At 43.4% G+C, this 22,490-nt stretch overlaps 1 protein-coding gene across 1 annotated transcript; it reads left to right on the top strand. All coding sequences in view use genetic code 11, as the record gives it.

Annotated features, from left to right (window-relative positions):
* Nucleotides 1–197: 197 nt before the first annotated feature.
* Nucleotides 198–18,185, top strand: EGR_04359 (Lateral signaling target protein; the record flags this gene model as incomplete). Its single annotated transcript, XM_024493608.1, has 12 exons — nt 198–255; nt 578–1,132; nt 3,225–3,383; nt 3,887–4,339; nt 5,915–6,118; nt 7,244–7,531; nt 7,625–8,139; nt 8,806–8,991; nt 9,803–10,060; nt 10,098–10,358; nt 17,279–17,434; nt 17,766–18,185. 12 exons carry the CDS (start codon nt 198–200, stop codon nt 18,183–18,185), a joined length of 3,513 nt encoding a protein of 1,170 aa, XP_024351929.1.
* Between the last annotated feature and the right edge of the window lie 4,305 nt (nt 18,186–22,490).

Here is a 22,490-nt window from a genome sequence, read left to right as displayed (position 1 = left end):
GTTTTAAATATAACTCGATCCAAATACTGAAGCGACTCGCAGCCCACTTTATGATTTGAAGATCATTATTGAAATGTTACTCGTTATGACGGTCAATTTATCTTACAGCATCAGGTGGGCCTTTCCGCTTTAAAAAAGTGCGCCTCATTCGGGTTGTCGAAGTTGGATGCTTAGAGAGCCTGGATCGGCCTTGTCCGATGAGTCGTCTCGTGGATCTCGATAAGCTGCTTGATGATTTCCAAAAACTGGAATCAGGTTATCGGTCTATTCTAAATTAATCAAGTTGCCTGTGTTCTTGGAAATATCTGTTCCCACTTCAACCGATTGTGCAAGTTTTCTCTTGTAAATTTATCTTATTTCTGGATTCCAAAACTGAGTAGCGGTTGTTACTTAGCTATTGCTATTCACCATTTTATTTTGCGCAAGACTTCGTCTACTAGGTACTAACTGTCTCATAGTTTAATAAACCCTTTGACCTGTTTTGCTTTCCCATGTGTTTAGTTCCCTGTCCTTCCTTTTTTTTCCTCTTTAACCTCCATGAAAAACAGTTATCTGATTTGTTTTTAACTCTTTTTAGCCTCTAAAAGATCCGTTAAGCAATGCGTTACTGTCAACCAAGCAAAACCAAATGCTGACGGTAATTATTCTCTCATCGATGTTAACTTCGTCCATTCCAAACCATTAGATGAACCAAATTCTATCAAAGTAATTTCAAGAAAACTGGGTTCGTTGGGTCAAAAAATTCCAGTTGAACCCACGGGGAAATGTGAGGCTCCTTTTAAGAAATCTAGATCTGCTAATCGCAAAATAGCACCACAACCCAAGGAGTACTCTCACGCGAATCTAATGAACCTAAATATCCCTGTTGAAGATTCTAACACTGCAGAACTTGGCACCTCAGTCGACCTTGAACGGCGGACTTTTACCCTCGAAGATGCTACCTTTTCCCATATCCTTTCAATCGATCCGAACTCTTCTATGAATCAACCGAAGGAGTCTTCACATTGCCCTAGAAGTTCAGTCCCGAAAGATCTTCGGATTTCTGGAACTGAAACCGAAATCGTCCAGGGAACCGTCTCGGAGACGGTTTGTGATAGTTCGCCTCCTGCTGAAGTCGTAAACGTCAATGAAGGTACTTGCTATCCTTTTTTCCGTTTTTAATTTCACTATGCTGATTAACGTTTCGGCCTTCTTTGTATTAGTTGATACAACCTGAGCGTTCATTCGTGTTTGTAAAAATCCTACTCGTTGTAAGTTTATCAGCTAACCTAGGTCATACAAGCAGATACAATTGTGGAATGATTAGGATGCCATAAGGCGATGTGGTGAGAAATCGGTTTCACTTTTTCGTTTAAATGTTGTGGGTGCTTTACCAAACTTTTCGATCGCTGCTAAGATTGTGGAGTACTAATTATTTTTATTGTTATTGTAGCTTCATCCAACTTTTTTGGCTCATTCTCCAGTTTATGTTACATGTGGAAACCGGTTAGCGTTGTATGAATCAGATTGTCGAGAAACATATCGTACAGACTCAAAGAGTTGGCGCGTTTTTGTGCTTCTGTTATTAGTGCTAATGTTGGGAAATGTGGTAGCAATTATCAGTGTCTAGTCATATCATATGACTACTTACCAGGCGATTCGATCACTTGGCACGCAGAGTGGAAAGTAATGACTGCTAACTTTGTACTTAAACTGAACCAGTCATGGAGGTACAGCGTTCTCTCACTCCGAGCCGAGAGTGTGCATCTGGAACACGATTTTACCTTCGTCCGTGTGTTTTCAGCGTGGGGTCAATTTCTCCCCCAGTGTACTATCAAGTTCGAAAGTGGTTATTTTGATGTGGCGGTTACAGAGCGCCACGATCATAATAACTGAAAAAGGGGCTCTGAGGGCAATTTGCGGAAACGGAAGAGACTGTATATGAGTTGGTTGTTATAGTACCCTATGGTTAAGTAAAATGAATGCCTAGGCTTAAGTGTAAGCGCCTGGACCTCGGTTCTCAACACGGCTCGTTATCATAATTGTAGCAATTTTTTACAATCCAGAAAAGGGAGATAGGTATGAACATGCATAAAGTATAAGATTTATTAATAAAAAAGAACTATACCACAGCGCACTGTGAACATATGACCTCGTAAATCCATATATTCAGTCCAGTGTTTGCAAATTGGTTTGATTTTTTTTACTGGTTGAAAAATTGTGACATCGCGCCTACTTTGATAGATTTAAGTTAATCAAAGAGTTTATAATTGCAATGAAGCCATCCTTGAGAATCCGGTGTTCTATAGCATTCCACTTTCATGGAACAGTCATCTCTTCAAATCTTGCTGCGACTCATTCGCACATATTTTGATATGAATGTATTCGCCAATTTCTTCTGCCACTTCTTTCTTCATATCGTTAGTGCTTTGAGCCACCTGCATTAGCTTAGTGGCAGAACTTGCATTTACGACCACGGTGGTAGCATTATATGCAGTGATGTATCTTGAGGGTATCCTAGCTAGCGCAAATCTCTTGAGTCAGTTCGATTCAGATGATGGCTAATGTGGACATACGAAGGAGGCCAATTCTGAAGTCTTTTACGAACGAAGGCCTTCAGATAATACGGTGTGGTGATGGCATCGTCAACACATACCTTAGGTAATGTAAACGTCTCGACACCCTACAGCATTGCATTAATTTCTCTAAAAACTTAGCCGACGGGTAGGACTACTGTCCGATTTCAGGTGAAAAGCTATCTGCTGCGTAAAAAAATTGCACAAAGTATGGACAAATCTCCCCGAAAAGTAATTTACGAATATTTGCGATTTCAGGGAGGTAGTGCTCCTGTCCAGAGTAACATCACTAATGACGAGGCGTAGCTGACTGGTCGCGGCCGGTTGAGCCACGCGAACAAAATTTTCCATCTTTAAGGCGCCGAAGTGTTGGCTAAATGATTCGATAAGGGAACAAATGTAGCAGAAGGGAGAAAAGGTGCTGGCTTGGCCTAAATGCTTTCCACATTTTATTTGGCAATGAATATCTGGCTTTTATGTGTTGCAGGTTTTCCTGAACTGGTGACCACTTTAAGTCTTGCTGCTTTCTAAATTGCCTCAAAACGTCGCTTCTCAAATCATAGACACTTAGTCATCTCCATTTTCATTCAGAAGTTGTAAACTGACTTAGGTAAAATCGTTTTTGATGAAGGATTCCAGAACTTGTTATTAGTTGGTTTTCTTTTTTAGGCTTTTTCCATAACCTCTTCCCATTCACAATGGAAAGTCTCGGGGAGCCGCCTAGAGCACCGGTAGATCCTCAAAATACTGCACTCTATTTGTCGTCAGTCGTTCAAAGCAGCACTTCGACCGTTGGCACGACTGTGGAGGTGCCTGGCGCCCTTCCGCGTATGTCAACTCGCGAATTTGGGGTGATTTACGCGTCTAGTAGCATCTGCGCATTAGGTAATAAGTAAGCTTTCACTCGCGCACCTCATCAAGGCCCAACTCGCTTGATCATTCTCTGTGCTCTTCCGCCATCTGTGTAGTAAGGCCACTCGCAAAACAGGAGCCCGAGGACATTCAATTTCGCAACAATCGTCATACTTGTTAGGATTTACTTGTCAATTTTCGCCTGGTTTGGTAATGCTCTATAGCGAGCACATGTCATATGTCATCTCGTGCAGCCGTACTTTGTTTTTATCCTTCCGACATCACTGTCGTCATTTCAGTGGTACCCCACTCCCCTCCTGGATTATTGTCTTTCATACAAAAAAGGAAGAAGTAGTTATTCAGTAGCACCTGATTCACTTTTCAAATGTGATTTATCCCTAAAAGCCTTATAAGTCGTACGAATCAGGAGGTCAAGTCGAATGGAGGAAAATTATTTGGTCTTTGTGACTTGCCCTTAGATGAAAACGGAGACGAGAGCGCAATAGCCGTATCAAACGAGAGACACCGGACGTCGCCGTCGTTACCGTCGACATCATCATCAGTACGGCCCCAATCGATTCCCCCCTCTCTCAACCCCCCCGAATGGGCTGCTGACACCAGCTCGACGGTGTGCGTGGCTTGCAACTCGCGTTTTACGATGATGCGACGGCGTCATCACTGTCGCACTTGTGGTCGCCTACTCTGTGCCACTTGCACGCCCCATCGAGTCCCCCTCCCTCCCTCCTTCTCACATTCCTCCGCCTACTCCTCCCCCGAGGGCAGCCTTCTTCGACTAGTTTCTGGTTCGATTGCCACCAGTGACGGTAGCAACAAAGCTCGTCTTCATCGAGTGTGTATTCAGTGCTTCCACCAAATGTTCGGGAGCCCACCTGCTCAGGCTTGTTCACCTCCTACCATCACCGTGGAGTCGTGTAAGGCCAAACAGGCTGTTTACGTTTGTTGGCCTTGTATTACAACCTCTCCTCGCGTTGATTAGTTAAAATGAGTCCGGCATCAGTTGAGCTTAAAACTGTTGAGGTGGGATTTTCCTAGTCTGAAGAGAAATACTTTTTTCTCGGTTTTTTGAAATGACAGTGAATCTTATATGTTAGGGCCGCAAAAAGGCTGGGCTGTAGTAGTTGATTTTACTATTTAATCCCTGTAGTGAGCGCTTTAAGTATTTTCTTCGTTCTCTTGAAATGTTTGCTAGCGGGTTTGGAAGTTTTTGTCAAACTTGAGCCTTACTCTATCTCCTACTTCAAATAGTTCATTTTGACAGATTTTCTATTCGATAAGAATGATTTCTGAGATTTAATTTTCTTTCCACATCCGGTTTGGTCTCTTTTGTTTGCTGACCGTCTATTCTGTTTCGAGTGTGATTGCACAGTCTAGCCTTCAGCAAGAAATTCATGGTGAATGGTTTTGTCCGTGGTAGGCTACAAGCAAAGCAACCGCCCTTTTTTTGCTACACAAGAAACTCCTGCAGCTTTGAAGCCGAGTTAATCTATTCTGCTAAAACGTAAGATGATGGTCCAAAGTAGGTGTGAATCAGTTGAGAGAGGGAGAGGAGAATAAGGAGCGCTGCGCCAGTAGACCGATCCATATCTGTATTTAATAAGGCATGCACAATTAATGAAATACCATTTTTTGGTCACCTGATATAGACCTTTGAGCTTGTGGTGGCTTCTTTGTATGTTTGGTGGGTGTCTAGCCTTTTATGTCGGCTGTTTTGGCTTGAATGGCGTAACCGCGGGGAATTGTGAATGACAGTTGAAAGCATCCTCACGACAGCAGATTGTGTTGTAAATCAATGCCTATGCGCTCGTGTGTGTGCGTCTCTGTTAGCAATTGTTTAGGCGCCTGTCTGACACAAAAGTATTACCAAACTAGTCGATTGAGGATTGGTATATCCAACACTCCCAATACGCAGCTTCACCAGTATCCGTGAATCAACTGTAGAATTTCCTTCAGTCTTCGCTGGACTTGTACAGTGCTCTGTGCCTGTAATGCCAGAATGTCTCATTGATGCTGACTACAAGGGCGTGAACTTTCTACCCTTACTGTGCACACGCACCGACAGCGGTGAATTTGTGCCTTGATCGCACATACACACTCACATCCCTTCCCTCCACAATACCGGGCTCATAATGGAATGCTGGTCCCTCATCAATTTCTTAGTTATTTCAACTCTACCGCGGTAAATCATCTCTACTACTAAAACGGTTCTAACGGCACTTATCTCGGAAATCGGCCCCTAAGGTTACTCTTACTTGATTGTTTATTTTGTTTAATACTCTGAGTTCGTGTTCCATCGAATAGCATGCTTCATAACTTTGATGGTCCTGCGAAAACCACTTAAATTACTTTTATAAGTTGCGTTTGCTCCGCCAACAACCCATCATTTTGATGGATCGGCTTTAAACACCTAAATCAACATTATAAGCTGTAAGTAATTGGGTGGATTTGCTCCATTCAAGATGGCGATTCCCTTTCTTTCTACCTTGAAGCCCCCGCTGCAATGTCTGCATCCCAGACCCAAGTTCCACCACTAGAATCGCTCGCCGAGGCGGAGTCAGTCGCACCCCAAACCATTCCCCAAAGACGTCCCTTGCCTCCATCACTCGTTGTCAGCAGGCTGAAGGACGACTGCCTCATTCCATCAGCGTCATCGAAGTCCTCTTGGCCACCCTTGGTTATTGCAACCACTCCTGGTACGCTGTCGAACTGGAAAGTAACTGTGGCTCCATGAGTCATCTCTGAAGACTAAATTAACACCTCTCTGTGGAAAATGGTTAAATCAAAATGGCATTTCGAATTCTAACCAAGAAAAGATTGCGTATGAGGTGAAAAAGTGGAAACTGCATTTAATCTTCACATACTTCCTTGCTAATGCATTTATTCCGTACGTTCAACTGGTGTCTGCTGGTACCCAGCATGCGTATGCCAACTTTTCGCAATCACAAATTCTTGTGAAGCTTTTTTTGCGTTTATTACTTTCACACGTCGGGTGGTTATGCGACCAGAATTCTGTTGGTGTTGTATGCACTCCCTGAATGTTAACATCACCGGATGGCTGGTGATATGGGAACTGACAATGAAGCTAACACTGCCGGGGTCGTTAATGGCAGACAGACAGGCGGGTGGGCAGATGAATGCATGCATTTGGGACCGTCTTTGGACTTCTTTGGCCTGTCAGCCAAATGTCTGCTGTGTGGATGAGCGTCCCATCGTCGTGATGTGTAGTGCTCAAAAGCTTCCCTCCGAGTACACATATGCCATTTGGGGTTTTACGGCTTATTTGACAGGAGACTTTGATAACCACTACATGTACCGTGTTGTATATGGGCCGTGTTAATCACTAGCACTTTGGTTACCACCTCGATTGAAGTTGTCTGGACTGGAACGGACTGGCCCAGACAGGAACTGTGCACTGACTGGGAGTTGTGGTGGTGTTGGAACAGATTTGCTACCTGTCACGATAGCGTTCTTTCAAATGCTGGCGGAATCGTAACTTTTTCTGCCCTGAAATCCTCTCGTAGTAATTCACAAGAGGGTAAAACGCCATACCACCGTGATAGTGACTGAAATCCATTAGATCTGGCTAACACATGTTTGAAGCTTTGGCATTTGGGATTTCCCGAAAAAAAACTGGTCATTATAATCCAAGTATTTCTCTGCTCTAGTATGGTAACGATTCATCCATTCTGTTTGGGGTACAATGCAGTACGACTAGTAGCTGCCATAAACCGACAAACACGCGTTACGTATGTGTGACGCTGGACTTAGCTATGTATGTATAGCTTCGTTCTGTTACAATACGTTCCATTCCCATTTAGAGCTAGTTCTCGAATCTCAGCCTTCAGACGATCGTGTGAGAGATCTTCTAGCCACCGATGGAGGCATGGTTACCTTTGCCGTGACCCGGAATCTTCACGTTCTCGTCAGCATTGTCAGTGGTGACATCTGGAGTTTCATTTCTCACGGTCTCTACACTGTAGGGCAAGAAGAAGTCTGTCTTCTACTTCGACAACGAGAGGGTGAAACAATTCCACCAATTGATGCACTGGTGCAGTATTTTCTCCTCTACGATCTCGCGTTTTCCCCTTGGTGTTCGGATTTTCGAAGTGAGTGACTGATCACTCAATCCTTGTTTCACTCATTACATGTGGATATCCGGTACTTCCTACTCTGCATCCCTCATACCACCTTTATTTTAGCTCCCATGAGACCCACTACTACTAATAACACCGCCTTCGTCCCTCCTCTTGACGAGGGCTTCTGTCTCCTGCTTCCCAATCCATTTACTGGCCAACAACAGAGACAGCAGCAATTGTCATCTTCAACATGGTTCGATGGCGCGTGCTGTGATTTCCTTTACGTCCATGCCAGTCCACCACATGCCGAGAGCCTCACAGATCTCCTTTGCCTCCTCCCCACCCCTCCTTTTCTCATAGCTCTCATCCTTCGTCACCCCAACGAGGTTACATGGGCCACTCGGCATCCCCTGCGGCTCCTTCTCACCTTGAGTCGGGCCTGTAACGACGCCTTTCCTCTCATCTCCGACCGCGATCGATCACCAGCTTTCTCCAACAATGATGCTGCTGCCAGTAGTGTGCTTTCTCTATGTGATGGAGGTAGTGGTAGTGGTGCTGTGTGTTGTTTCCACGTGCCTGAGTTGAACATCCTCGTTTCGGGTCTGGGTGGAAGGGGAGAACTACGACTCCAATTGCTGGTGAGTTTGAACACTTTTTTACTGAAATCCCATTGAGTAGGCGGTATTGTTTTCCTTCTACTCGGCTTTCATCCGTTTTTTTCTGCTCTTCGTTGACCTTTCGCTAATTTTTCCTTGCAAAAAAGTAGGTTAAAAGTCTAATTTTATCAGAAAAAGTGGTTAGGTTCGGGTTTGAGGATTAGTTACTGAGAAAATAGGTTGGGTCGGAGTGGCGAGGCTTGAGTGAGGTGCTCGTGGTATCAACGTAGCTCTTGTCAAATTTGCCCCAAAACAAAAATGCAGGATAAACTCATTTCCTGGAGACCTTCTTTCTTAGTGAAATGCTATCCCGGTACTTGTAAAAAATCGGGGTTTGATGTCTCTAGATTACTAATGGTGTTAGCAGCGGATCTCATCACGTCTTATCCATCTATTTTACGATCTTTCACCGGTTCAATCAACCAACCCGTTGAGATGTAAGCCTTTCTTAAAGCATGGTCGCAAGCGGTATTATTCTTAGTGAGTAGTGTATGATTTCGATCATAGGCTACTGTGTTGCCACCGATACAGCGCTGGAGTTACTACTGAAGGCGTTTTCGATCATACCCATCAGAAAGTAGTACAGAAAGTCAGATGTACCGGTCGACTAGGTGCCATTCCTAAGTAAGCTTTTTTCCTGTCTTTCAGTTGCGCCGTTCCGCGCACGAACACGTTCGGCGCGCACTGCGATCCGTTGGGCACGAGGAAAGCCTACTTTTCGGCCTTACCGGCAATTTCTGTCCGACCGCTGACTGCCACCTCGCTGTCAGTGATTCTGCTGCTGGGCTAACCACTGAACTCACGCCTCATGATTCTGCAGATCCTAGCAAAACGGTGAGCAACTGATATGCGCGGTTTGAAATAACCAGGATTTGTGATTTGGATAATTTGCCCTTTATCACGTGTAATCTCTTTTATTTAGCCAATGTGATGTGGCACTCCATAGCGATGTGAATCATGAAATTATCGTGGATTTTACTTAGTTATGATGCGTCTACCTATTGATTGTCTTTTTTTCTCATTCTTCAACTTTATTAACATCCTTTTTTACTGTATGCACTGGTGTGTGTGGTTCATCCATTTAATGGCTCATGCCTTTATTTTATTACTGTCTTTGTAAATACTTATTTAGCCTTTCATGTGTAGTGCAGTAAAGTGACTTTCCACTCACTCTAAGGGCCTGAATCACATGGGGCAGTTTGATGCAGACTAGTACAATTCGGTTGTCCCATCCCATTTTTATTGCTTATCTGCTTTCTTAACAGTTCAGAAGTAACTATCAAAATGCCGAAGTGGAGTTGTGTGCTTTTAAAGACTTCCTGTAATTTTGCATTTGGCCTGGGTGCTTCGGGTGAAGGTAAATGTGTTTTGTGCAGAATCACCCCTTAGTGAATAGAAAAGTCCGAATCCAACCATATTGGCGTGACGTATGCACAGCATCTCGGACATCAAATTTGCTGCCACCACGGTTGCGAAGAGATGTTTACGATACTACACAAAGTTATAGAGGCTTTTAATTTGCTCTAGAAGCAAGAACAATCCCCCCTTTCCCCCATAAAAGCTTATACTGTTTGAGCTCATATTTCTACATAAATGGCAATAGTAGCGGTATTATTTGTCTACTTTTTATATAACTACACTTCAGGTGGTGGGGGCCTCCTTCGTTCTAATAGAAGGTGTCGGAGGCTGTAACTCAAGTCTCTCCGTGGTAGAAGACGGTTGTGTCGCACGGCTCACCACCGAACAGTTTAAAGCCCTCCTCACCCATATGCGTAACGCCTCTCCTCTTCAACTTCGTATCGAAACCGCTCAGGGTCTTTCAACAACTTCATCCTTTAACGGAGGGATCATCACAGTGAATTGGATTGATGAGCCCGCTCTAATTCACTTTACATCCCTTCACGTAGGTTCTCTCTACTTAACTCGCGCTTGTCTTCTAGTGTTCCTGGGTCGATGGTCGATTAGTGGAACCACGGTGCACCTTCGTAATTCCACGAGAGCAACAATTGCGACACTGGTTGATGCGTCAGGGGTTATCGGATGATGGAAATGACGATGTGGTTGTGGATGTTGGTCCTCGTATTGCCTGGACACGGCTTCACAACCTGGCTTCCCGTCCGGTTTACGCGGTAGACAATAGATCGGGTGAAGTGTTGGACCTTTTTGCGGTCTTCAACGCGGTTGCCGCTACATCCGTAAATGTGAGTCTCTCTTAACCTCGCATCTTTGTCACTGAAAGTTGATGGAGAACGTGGGGAGATACTGTATATTCATGTACCAGATTTGGTATCGCTGCATTTGGATGTGGCTTTGATAAGCCCCCTTTTGTGATACCCGGTATCTCTCTGCCGCCAGGGACCTACACGCACTGAAGGATATCAAGACCTTTGCTATTTTAGAGTGTAGCTTTATAGGTGCAGAAAGGCGGCCAAGAAGTGACGACTCCTGAAATCGTTGGGACTGGAGAGCTAGTACCTTTTTGAGAGGCACAATTAGAACAGATATGTTCCTTTTTCCCTAATGAATTGAGTTAATTAGCGAAAATAAAACGGCCACAGTGCAGACACCACTACCACCATTAGCATTGCAATAAGCCAAATGATTTGGAGGCACTCACGAGACAGTCCCCCTATTGGGAATGATTAATTCCTTTAATTAACTCCAATTAATTAGTTTAATGACCGTCAATAATTGCCATCCTCTCCTCGCTTACCCATAATTATCACTTCTGTTGAGAGGACGGACGGGTGGACGGTCTTCTGGGACCTAAAGCAATTTTAGAATTTGTCGATCTTGCCCTGACATTTACCCTTCATGGCTGTCCTAAAGCTGAGGCTAGAGGCACGCCGTGGAATAATTTGCAGAGTTCTTTAGATCCGATGCTGTCAAACTGGACATTGTGCTTTTGCAATAGACACGCAACCTGTCCCTTTTGGATGACTTCTTGTAAATTGTGGAGGCTTGTAAAATTCATACGTATCTGTCCATCGGCGTGGTAGCCTGCCTACCTTGTGCTCTGTGCCACTTCTATACCTTCGATCCTCCTATCATCAAATGTTGCTTGAACTCTACATATATGTTATTCGGAATTGTCCAGCTCACAGAGTTTAGCTCTGCTTTGAAGCTGTAGAACCTCATTTGGCTTCCTGTGGGGTTGCCAAACACACCAACTACAAGTGATTTGAATTGTAAACTTTGATTCTGCTGATGAGTGATCCAAAGGTGGAAAACAATGGGGAAATTGGCGCCGCTACTTGATGACTAACGCGTCAAGAGCAGCTTTCAATCATGTATAGCCTAGGTGACGAAGCACTTTGGCAAGGGATCATAGAAGCTACCAAGAAAGCAGATTTCACATATGCAGTTGAATGCCAAATTATTTTATTCATACATCCTCCCCATTCACTTATTGGCAGGTGTGTCGGTAGATAACTGAGGACGATGCTCAAATCAACACGGAGTTGTCTGAAATGCTCAATAAATTGTGCTGTGAGGAAATTACTTTGTTCGGATGCACGGGATTTGGTGTGTCGGTCACTTCCTCCATGTGAAAATGTTCTCAGATCTGCAGAATTCATTCATCACTTTGGCAGAAATCATTATAGACGAAAGAAAACATGATTCCGACCAAAATGTGTCTCAAACCAGACTCCAGAAGGTCGCGTTAGGATTCTCCCTTGTTTTACTCTCTTTTTCCCTATCTCTCCATGGTATCCGATTTTTCACGCGATAATAGATGTGTTAGTAGCTTTTGAGGGCCTCCTAGAATACACAATTCCTTCTCAACGAGACAAACGATCTATATTGTTGCACTTTTTGACTCTGGAAGCCAAAAAAAAACAAAACTTATCTCCACCTACATCTGTTTCTAGCATTTCAGTTTTATTTTTCAACTGTCTATTCCATTTAGCATGTGATTTTGAGATTGTCTAGTGCCAAGTAAAGGTGTCAATCATCGATTGAAGGTAATATCTCTCTTCATCCCTCCCCTCTCCTTTTCCAAACAGAGGTGCGCTATGAGATCCTCCGTTGCCTTGAAGGAACAACACTTTCTTTCGACTGATTGATAAGTTTATAAATGTTCTCTAAGTAAATGAAAAAGTCCTTACACGCCGAGCTTTATTGAGGTAAGGAGATCTGAGTTGTACCCTTTGTTCTACCTTCGACAATTGAAAAGTAAGTATGACCTCGTTGAGATGGAATGGTACATGCCTTGGAAGCGTGAAATGGAGCAATGAGGGGATCGCTTGGGGTTATCAATGGTATGTTAAAATTTGAAAGGCCATTATTGATGCCACCAATAACCTCCTTTTCGGCATCTTCCGTTTTAAGCTACGATTTAGAATACTCTTTCAGAAGATTAAAAGTTATCAGAACTTTTGAAAGAAAGGACTCCGATGTATTCGACATAAAGTGCTTCTCATGTGCTGGGTCCAAGAAAAACCTATGATCATAGGTGGATTGTTGGAAAAAAATGCCTCTTTTTGAAAACTCAGCAGAGTTCCCAAGGAGGATTTGTCTCTGATTCTCTTTAATGTAGTTGACGTCAAGCATGATACGCTCTGAAGACGTGAGCTCTCGAACTCTGAGTAAATGATACGACCGTAACAGATATGACTCTGGGTTCCCATGCATGATAACGGCGGAGACGAAGAAAGCAGTGACGATGGTGAAAGAATCGAAATTAGCATCGTTAAAAGTTGTATATCTCTTTAGTGTTTTGAGACAATTTTGACTTCTGCAATATCATTTCAGCGATGTCTTAATGAAGTCTATCTTTCATCATTGAAATGTCCCTGTTGCTTTGGTCACCATGCATTGCTCGTGCTTCCTCATGCCTCTATCCATCAGCATGATTGGATCCTTCTCTTGAGGGTGCTCGCAGATCCGGTTTTTTCCATTGAGCTGATCCATTTATCCGTAGACTTTCATTTACGATTCCTGAAGGTTTTTGCGTTTCCAGGTTGTAGAAACCTGGAATTGGAAATATTTCGAAGACTTCCACCAGTGTGTCAGTGATGGCCTTAATAGTGGTGGTTTTGTTACTTGCTTACCATCTACACTATAGTAATCATTCGCCTCTGTGATAACGCAGCCATCGCGTGGAACGTCTGTTGTGTGACATGCGTGCTCGAGAGATGGCCACGTCTGTCTGTGAAAACGATGAACTCAACACTTTCGTCTGCCTTACGTCTACTGGATACCAACATCGATACCGAAGTGAAGCGGACTCTCCTGTTCTGACAACTCTTTCCATGTGGGCGGTGCTTTCCAGGTACTAATTGAACACGAACATTCACACATGGAGAGAAATTGTAAGCATGGAAAACGGCAGGCTTTATTCATCTTGAACCTTCCTCGCATACGTTTCTTCCCAATTGTAAATCTCCACTCGTTGGATTACAAGGGGAACAATGAGGTTAAGTTTACTTGATAAGATCGAAAAAGGAACCAAGAAGGCCCTGCCATGCGACGTGTTTTATCTTTTGTTGACTTAATCAAGAGAGCAGGTAGGCAGTAACAATGAGAACGGCGTCTCTTCTGAAGACCCATAATCTTTGTGCTCCAGACCTGATGTGCATTATGTGGGGAGGGGGGGGTGAGTTTTTCAAAATCCCCCAGTTTAAATCAACCGAATTCGAGTTTGCTTGTGTGTGTGTGTGTGGAGCGATTGTGGATTGTTTTAATTAGGCGAATGCACATCTTGCGCTACTTAAATCTATTTTAATTTAATTAATTAAGTGAAAGTTTTAGATTTTGGCAAAAAAAGTAGGAGCATCCAGCGTTGCTGCTTCTGCTGCAGCCTCAATTGCAGAGGCAGTGGCAGCAGCATTAAATATACCGCCAAATACAAATAAACACAAGGTTCTCGTTAATTAATTTAATTCCAAACAAAACTGTGAACCTTTCTGAGCTTGGTGGAAAAATAAGGAGGGAGAGAGATTGAGACTGCTTTTACTCATTCCTCTCAAATGCAATGAAATGGTGAGGGTCGACATTTACTGTGTCTTTATTATTTTTTATTGCATGTGTGTCGATGACAGGTGGTAATAAACTGAGTGGGGAGATGCCAATCACCTCTGGGTGAGTTTGATTGACCACGTCAGAGAAATGGGTATCTCTTGTGCCTATTCGTGTGATTCGGGTCGTCTATTGTGAGATAGCTTTCACTGGCGGCAATCTGCAGTGCCTCAAGGCGTAAGCGGCTTGAACTTTTCGGGGTCATTTTGGTGGACGCTCGAGCTGATATTGAACTGTCCACAAATTTACTCATCTTCTAGACTGCTCATTCTGACGCCCCAGTTGAAGTTTTTATGTCGGCCGTACCGATGAGGAGAAGGTAGATGTGGAAGCTCAAAGATGAGGGAAATTTGAGTACTTAGAACCTCAATTTGCACTTCAGCATGGGGAGAAGAGGTGGAAGCTGACGGAGAATATAATCTAAGAAGTTCTATCAGAACCTGTGGAATAAAAGGGCGAGACCTTCTTGCTGTGACGCTGGCTCCTTGATGTCAAACTTCCACATGCTGGGTAGCCCCCTTCTTATTTTGGGAGATACCCATCTGCACACCAAAGACGGTCCTAATTACGTCTCTACGATGGTGAGGACCTTGGTCTCCGTGGTTCTATTCCCAACTCACCGTCAGCACCACAGCAGTCTGCCAAAGTGAAAGCGATTGTCTTGTCCTGCCAAATTTTTCCATGCGGAAGGTGCTTTCCAGATACTGGCTGAGCACACACACACACATATGGAGAAGGAAAGTATACTTTTCCCTCCTAGAAAGTCCAAAGGCCTCAACTTCCAGCTACTCGCCCCTCGAGTGGTGGTTTGTTTGATCACATCCGTTGTGTAAATATGCGCTAAAAATAAGTCCTGCGGTATGACGTCCTTCTCTTGTTTTCTCCTTTATTGACATAACCAAAAGGGAGGAATGACAATAACAGGAATGGCGTCACTTTAATTTATTCCAACGCCCTGTCAACAATCCTGCGAAACGCTCGAGCACCCAAACTCACTCCCTCACCTCGTCACACTCGCGCCTCACCGTCGCCGCATCAATTAACGGGCGGACAGATTAACATGCATGTGTTTGCGTTGGGCTGTCAAATTATTTATGCGTTTCTTGACAAATTGACAAATGGTCATCGCTGGTGTGGTGCTGTTATTTTCGCTTTTCCTTTCGTTTTTTCCTGGGGGGTCGGCGGTCGGGACGTTGTCATCTAAAATGGCTAGGTGATCTGCCATCCTCTATTTGGTGTTAACTACTTCCTGACCCATTGAAATAGATTTATCAATGAAGTAAAGAAAGCATTTTCAATTTTATTTGTTTATTTTTAAACCCATGCATCGAAGCCTTGTTATGATCAATACATACTGAGAATAGATTTTATGAATCAGCTATGGATAAGCGATTTTGGGTAACAAATTAGCAATTATTTGAACATTTTTCTACTAAATCCTTGTCTTAGCTCTCCAGTTTTATCAATGGAATGCTTTTTGTAGGCTGAGGTACTAATGTCCAGCCTTGATCAAAAAGTATCGCGAATTGTTTATCCAAAATAGCACTCCATGGACAACTTCATCTCACACCCTTGATAGAAGTCACATGTTCTTCTTTCAGTTTTATCCTTGTGTACTTTATCTCGCAAATCTTTTTCCAAGCATAATCCAAGCCTTCTTTCCTCACGCATCAATGTGCTGTGGATGTTCAAGATGCTATTTAACATCGCCAATTAAGGGTAGATGCTTTTGAGAACTGCGTGATAAATTAAAGAATCCGTTCCACTTTTTAAAGTTGTCATAAATGCCTGAACACTATCTCTGATAACATCTAATGTTTCGCATTTATGCACTGACTTGACCATCAGGTGTCGGTAAATGTTCATCTAAAGTCTGGAAGTGTTGGGCTTTTACAGGTATGCAGGGAACCCATTTTAAGGCGTGGAAAATGTTTCCGTCATTATTTCAACGCAGTCCTCCGTGCCTATTATTCATACACCCACCCCTGTGTATGATTAATACCTGCAAAGTCCTTTGTCGTAAAGAAATTTGTCATTGCGGCTGAAACATTCTACGACAAACTGCCTCATCCCACCCCACCTCGTCATCGATGCGGAAAGCTGTAGTGCTATCATTTATGGGTGAACTAAGTCCTGGAAGTTGTCAATGACTGTAAACCAGTTTGCAGTGTTCACTGTTACCACGGCAATATTTGCCTCTCCTTTTAACTGCTTATAAAAGTGGATTAAAAGTCACGGTTTGACTTAAACGCTCCTGACAGGTCACTTCTTTCAGCGATCTTTGTTTTACGACTACCTGAATTGTTTAATTTTTTTAACAAACTCTGTTATCTTTATAACCTTCCCCTTTTGGCTACATGGATAGCAGGAGTAAGAAGGAAATGCTCAAGGTTCCCTTTTATCCAACTCCCGATGTTTCTAGGTCAATGCAGGTCTATTTGCAGCTGTGTTGAAACCTCCCTCAAGCGGTGTGGTGCGGTGTTGACAGAAATGTGTAATTCTTTCAGTGTTTATATTATCGGATGTGTCTGTTACTGGTGTCACATTTATCCGACATCCAAAGTTTCTTCCCTCCTCTTGCCGTCACAAATGCGTGACGCGAGTGTTTTATGATATGTGTAGTTGCATCGATTCGTGTTGCAGTTGGATTGTTCGAGTCGTTGTAGTGCATTTTTCCCCAAGATTTTGGCAGTGAGTACCTTATCTTAAAAAAATACTTGGATTGCGGTAGACTATTTATGAACTCAAATTTGGCTGTGTTGTTCCTATCAATCTGATAATTTGTTCGTCAGAGCTATCGGTTTCGGTTTCTCTTGGCACTGCTGAGGCTCTCTTGCATCCCCATCGCCATGGGCCGCTCAGGGTGACGATAAGGTCCCCTCTGCGACCTTTTGTCAACTCTCAAATCGGAGTATTGAAGATGATCAAACTTTGCGTCCTGGACAGCCCAGCTTAGTGATGAGAACTATGTTTTGGTGTCAGTGTGCTCGTTTTCTATTCAAAAAGTATTTTTTGGGTTCTGGTTACACTAAATTTCTAATTTGGCCCCACGTAAATCCCATTTGTTGTAGTAAACACCTCTATCCTCTTTATGCCCCAGGCTATTAAGCTTTTTTGGTCTGGTACGAATTTGCACAGTCTGTTTGGTGACCCACTCAATGTCATTCGCGAACGCATCCAACCCAGGAAACGGCATCATGCCGGATTGGAGAGTCAAACGACCGTGAAAGCATTCGACCCTCCACTTATGGATCGCGTACGCTGTGGTAAAAGGAAATCCGTAGATCCTAAGTTTGGCAACTATCTCTGGTTCGTGAATAGGCATTGCCTAATTGATTCCTAAAGTTTTGTGAAAAAAAAGTGGGGAAGAGACGATATGATTTGCCGATATTTTTGATCCCACAATCTCGGTAGAGGCTTTTAAGCTATTTATTGGTCTTAAACTCGAAAAATCTAATGTGATTTCAATGTGTCATATCTTTTCATCGTCGGTTTTATCAGATTTAAAATTGAGGAAAAAGGATGTACGATTTAATTTGGGTCTAGGCTTATCGGATTCTTTCACTGAATTATTCATCTCATTTCAGGCGCTCTTTCCATACTCCAGACAACTTCGAAAGGCAAATCACCGATCAATCTCCCTTCGAATTCTACTTCAACCTCCAAATACTTTCAATTTTTTTATTGGCAGCAATTCTAGCCCTGGAAGCGGCCACAGACGTACTAAAAGCCTTATTCCCTCCCCAAAGAACTCGAATTGGTGGAAAGTAGTCAGTAATGCGGAGGGGGAAGCCAGCTCCTCTCCTGGTCCCCTTATTTCCGATCCAGGTTACGTGAATGGATTGGACTCTGCGTTGATCCCTCTTCTAGATGGTCTTGTCCATAATATCTCCTGCTCATGGTTTTTTGACAGTACCTCTGACTCCAAATTGGTGATACAGTGTGCAGAAGATCCATTGACAGCACCTGGTCTTCTCCTAGAATTTGACTTTGACCTTCTTGACTGATTGATGCGTGCAAGTTCTCATTTTTGTGCATTTCGGTTTGAACTATTACTGCTACTCCTATTCTCTTGTTCGTTATGGGAGGAACTTGTGTGCGGCTTTTCATTTTGTAAAAAAAGGAAAAAGTATTAATTTAGCAAGAAGAAATTCCTTATTTATTTGTTATAGTTTTTTTCCTGTTGCCTATTGAGAGGCGGGTGATGTATTGTGTTACTTTCTGACGAAGGTGTCTTTCATCCAGGAGAGCTTCAAATGCCAATGAAGTGAAGGAAGGTGCATTTACCTTTCAACATATTTCTCGGTTACCACATTTACACGCTTATATCGAGTTGGTTTTTTTCTATTCTGCCAGCGTGGATAAACCATCTCAGGGCAGCCTGACAGCCTCATCCCATCATTGATGTTGGCATCCGGTGTACGTGAAATGAATTTTTACATCTATGGATACTTGTGGAAGGTTGTTTTACCTTCATCGCCTGATTCTTGTGCAGTTTCATCTCACGCTAGGTGGTTATGCGATTGGGGTCTTGTAGGTGTTGCATGCGCTGCCTGAATGTTCACAGCGCAGACTGTTGGACAGGCAGGTGTGTTTTGGGCCGTCTTTGCACGTGTTTGACTTGTCAGCTAAATGTTTCACTGCTGTCTGGAGGAATTTCTCATCGCCGTGGCGTGCTGTCCACAGGTTAAGGTTTTATGGCTCGGTTGCCGGGCCACCTTATTAATCACAACGCCCACACCATGTCTGTCATTACTGCCATGGCTGCTAGCTGTATCGGGGTCGTCTGGACTAGGCTGGTCTGGACAGGAATTGAGCCGACAGGAGGTTATAGTAGTAGCGGGTGGACTGACTTGTCATTTGTCACTTCAACGCCTTTTGTGATCATTCTTTAGTGTTGGCCATCTCAATCCAAAGGTAGGAATCGAGCTCATAAAGTTATTTCGCATCAAAACAAAAATGCCACCTTAACTTGCTGATTTTGTTGAGCCTCTTCTGCTAACAAGTTATACTGAGAAGTTGAACTTGAGAAGCGTTTAAATCGGGCTCCGCAATGCATTCCCTTGCCTTTGAAAGTCGGCCTAATACCTGGAATAGAAATAAAGTTTTGAACTTCTCTAATAAGCCTTCCTTGTCATTTGACTCGTTTCTTTCCTGCCCTCGTTCCATCACTCTTCACGGTCCAGAAGGCAGTGTTCCGATACTTGTGATCCGCCTGATGTGCAGTGTGTCTAATCACTTCTCCGGTGGGTCTCCACAGCATCAGCCACCTACAAAGGATATCCTCAGCCTCAGAAAACGTTCCTAACTCCGTTTTTTGAATGATTACCCTTTTCTCACGCCTTCTTTCAAATATTTTAAAGCACTCCAAAGCTCACATTCTCCTCCGATTCCCTTGATTGACCAAAATCGCGTGTGGAGAGACTTGAAATATGTCTCCAACAGTCATACGGATCTCCACCATAAAGACGTCACTGTTTCTTTGGATTATTTTGGTTAGGACCTCAACGGAAGCTGTGTCCCTCTAGCCTGAGTTGCAAAGTGTCTCTTTACGGAATACGAGGTTGGAGTGATTGTCTCGATGACCCTTCAGTAGGGATTCTTTGTAGACCCAACTATCCACAACCGATTCCTTCCTTCTATGACATCGAAGAATTAGGTGGGTTCGCTTGCCTCTGCCGCCATTGTCGACATCTGGGTCAACCCTCAAGTATCGTCTTCCCGTGCCAATTATCACAAAACCGTCCATAAGGCCGGAACGACTATAATAAGTGGATTGTTTTTGAAAGAAGAGATGTTTGATCCACAATTTTGTCATCTTTGTGATCTGGCTAAATATAGCCCTGCAACGAGATCACCTCAAATGTCAATCGCCTTGACAATCCTTTTTTTTCATTTTTAAGTACTTCTCAACCTATCTCTGAGTTCCATCCACTCTGTGCCTGCCTCCTTGCAAAACACAACAAATGGGGATGAGTAACGAAAGTGGGGGGAGCTTCAATACCTTTTTGGTTATACATCACTAATGGGCCTCGCTAAAGTTGAAATTTCTTTGATTTGGACTGACATTGAAGCGCTCAAGTGACAGTGAAAAGAGACACCACCCACTAAGACGGAGGGAGACAGAGCGAGAGGAAGAAACGCTATCGCCATGTACAGGCGTGTAAATGCGCAGCCAGGCTCCTCATTAATTATTCACATCAATTCCTGATTAATATGTAATTTAAAATTCACCCTTATGTAAATGACGCCTCATTCCCATAAAATGAAGTTGAAGTTAAAAAGAAAAAAAAGCAAATAAATTTAATCTCACCTATTCTTGTACAGCTTTTATTAGGTGGGACAAGATTATTCCAAATTATTGATCTTCTTTGCCGTAACAACTGCACAATCTTGAACTCTTAGTTGGCCACCATTTCGGCCACAAGCTTTGTGGTCATATCTGTAGCTAATTGGATGTTCAAAGTCCACTCCGTAATCAGTTTCAAACCCGTCAACGAAGGCAATTTTGTGCTGTCCACAATATCCAACTTATGATGGAAGGTTGTTCCTTTCCCATAGGAGCTTGCAATCATTCTTCAGAAATGGTTCTGAAAGAGTGAGATAAGCGAGATGGTAACCTCGGACATGCCTTCCAAGCACTCTGACTTAGATTTCGCCTGATGTTGCAGTAGATTTGTGGTCACCTCCAAAGCCTCCACCGTGTCAACTTCTCCTTCTAGGTGCAGAAATGCACATTTTCAAGATGTCCACGCTGCAGTGGCTTTTCCTTGACAGAGCATCTTTACTGTATTTTGCCTCTCGGAATATTTCCGACGCATTTCGTACCTCAAAATCATCTGCCTCCCCCGATGGTAAGTCTGCATGGATGAAGACAGCGCCTGCGGTAATGACAGTATTGCCGTGCAAATCATCCTTACCTCCGTCCCTAACCCCGTCTCTAGGCGGATAGCCTCTCGGAACATCCAGCGATGTGGATGTTACTGCTGCTCCACGCAGAGATCATGTGTGAGACGAGTTGTCAGGAGGTGGTAGACAAAAACATGAATCCGTTGCCAAGTTAAATGGTAGAATCTCTTCCACTAAGTTATCATCATCACCATCACTGGAACCACCAAGAGGAGGCGAAATTTCATCGGTTTTCTCCTCCTTTGTTCACCTTCCTCGCCTTCATAAGAGTTGCCATATTTTCATCTTTGACCTTTTTTGTGAAAACCTGCTTCATTCCCCCCACCCCACACCTTCCACAGAACGTTTAGCATACCCTGTCCTCTGGGTAGTAGCTTAAGTGACTATAAATTTGTTATTCGTCACTTTCGTTGCCTCATGAAAATGCGGTCTGGTTTGAACCGGCTCATTATACATACAGCGACTGTTTCCAGTGGAGAGAGGATATATTTGCTCCTAGTAGGCGTTGTAATTATCGCATTCTATAACGTGGCTGTTAGGACAACTTTCCCTTATATTAAAATATTTTATTTTCAACTATTCCTTGCCAAAAATCTACTAGCTTTGAAGAGGAGTCGCCGTTATTGTTTTATTTACCGAGATCAACCCCTATCCTCCTCCACCCACCACCCTTTATAGTAAACAACAAAAAGGGAGAAGAAATCAAAGACCTTCCTTTATAACACGCGATTCTCCGTCCTCTCTGTTGATAATCTCCTAGACTTTTTGTGCCTCATTTTGATCTTCTACGATTTCTGTGTCCATTCATGAAGGCAAGCTAGTCGTCGGTCCTTCTCTTCCACCTACACCCCCCCCCCCCAAACTCTCTTCATCCAACGATGCGCAATTATTGCCCTTTCCATTTCAATCTCGCCGCTCTCATCCCCTTCACCGCCACCTCCTTCTCCGCCTTTATTCCCTCATTTGTTGTGATAAGCAAACAGTCCTCCATTATTCAATACGCGTTGTTGATGGTAGTGAAGATGAGGGGATGTTACCTCACCCTCCCTATTGGTCATTCTTTGCTTTGTTTTAGATCAAATAAACTTTTAATTTCGGGTTTTAATTTGAAATGCTGTTTTGATGAGAATTGTTCCCACAGCAGCATAATCTACACCACAACAACCTAATTTGAAGGAGAGCATATCTGATCTAGAAAAATGGATATTGGAAGGATGGCTGGGTGGATACAGGATGGATGGATGGATGGATGGATGGATGGATGGATGGATGGATGGATGGATGGATGGATGGATGGATGGATGGATGGATGGATGGATGGATGGATGGATGGATGGATGGATGGATGGATGGATGGATGGATGGATGGATGGATGGATGGATGGATGGATGGATGGATGGAT

The sequence above is a fragment of the Echinococcus granulosus genome, assembly GCF_000524195.1.
Source record: "Echinococcus granulosus chromosome Unknown EG_S00027, whole genome shotgun sequence".
NCBI lineage: Eukaryota > Metazoa > Platyhelminthes > Cestoda > Cyclophyllidea > Taeniidae > Echinococcus > Echinococcus granulosus.
This window is presented reverse-complemented; position numbering and strand designations above follow the sequence as displayed.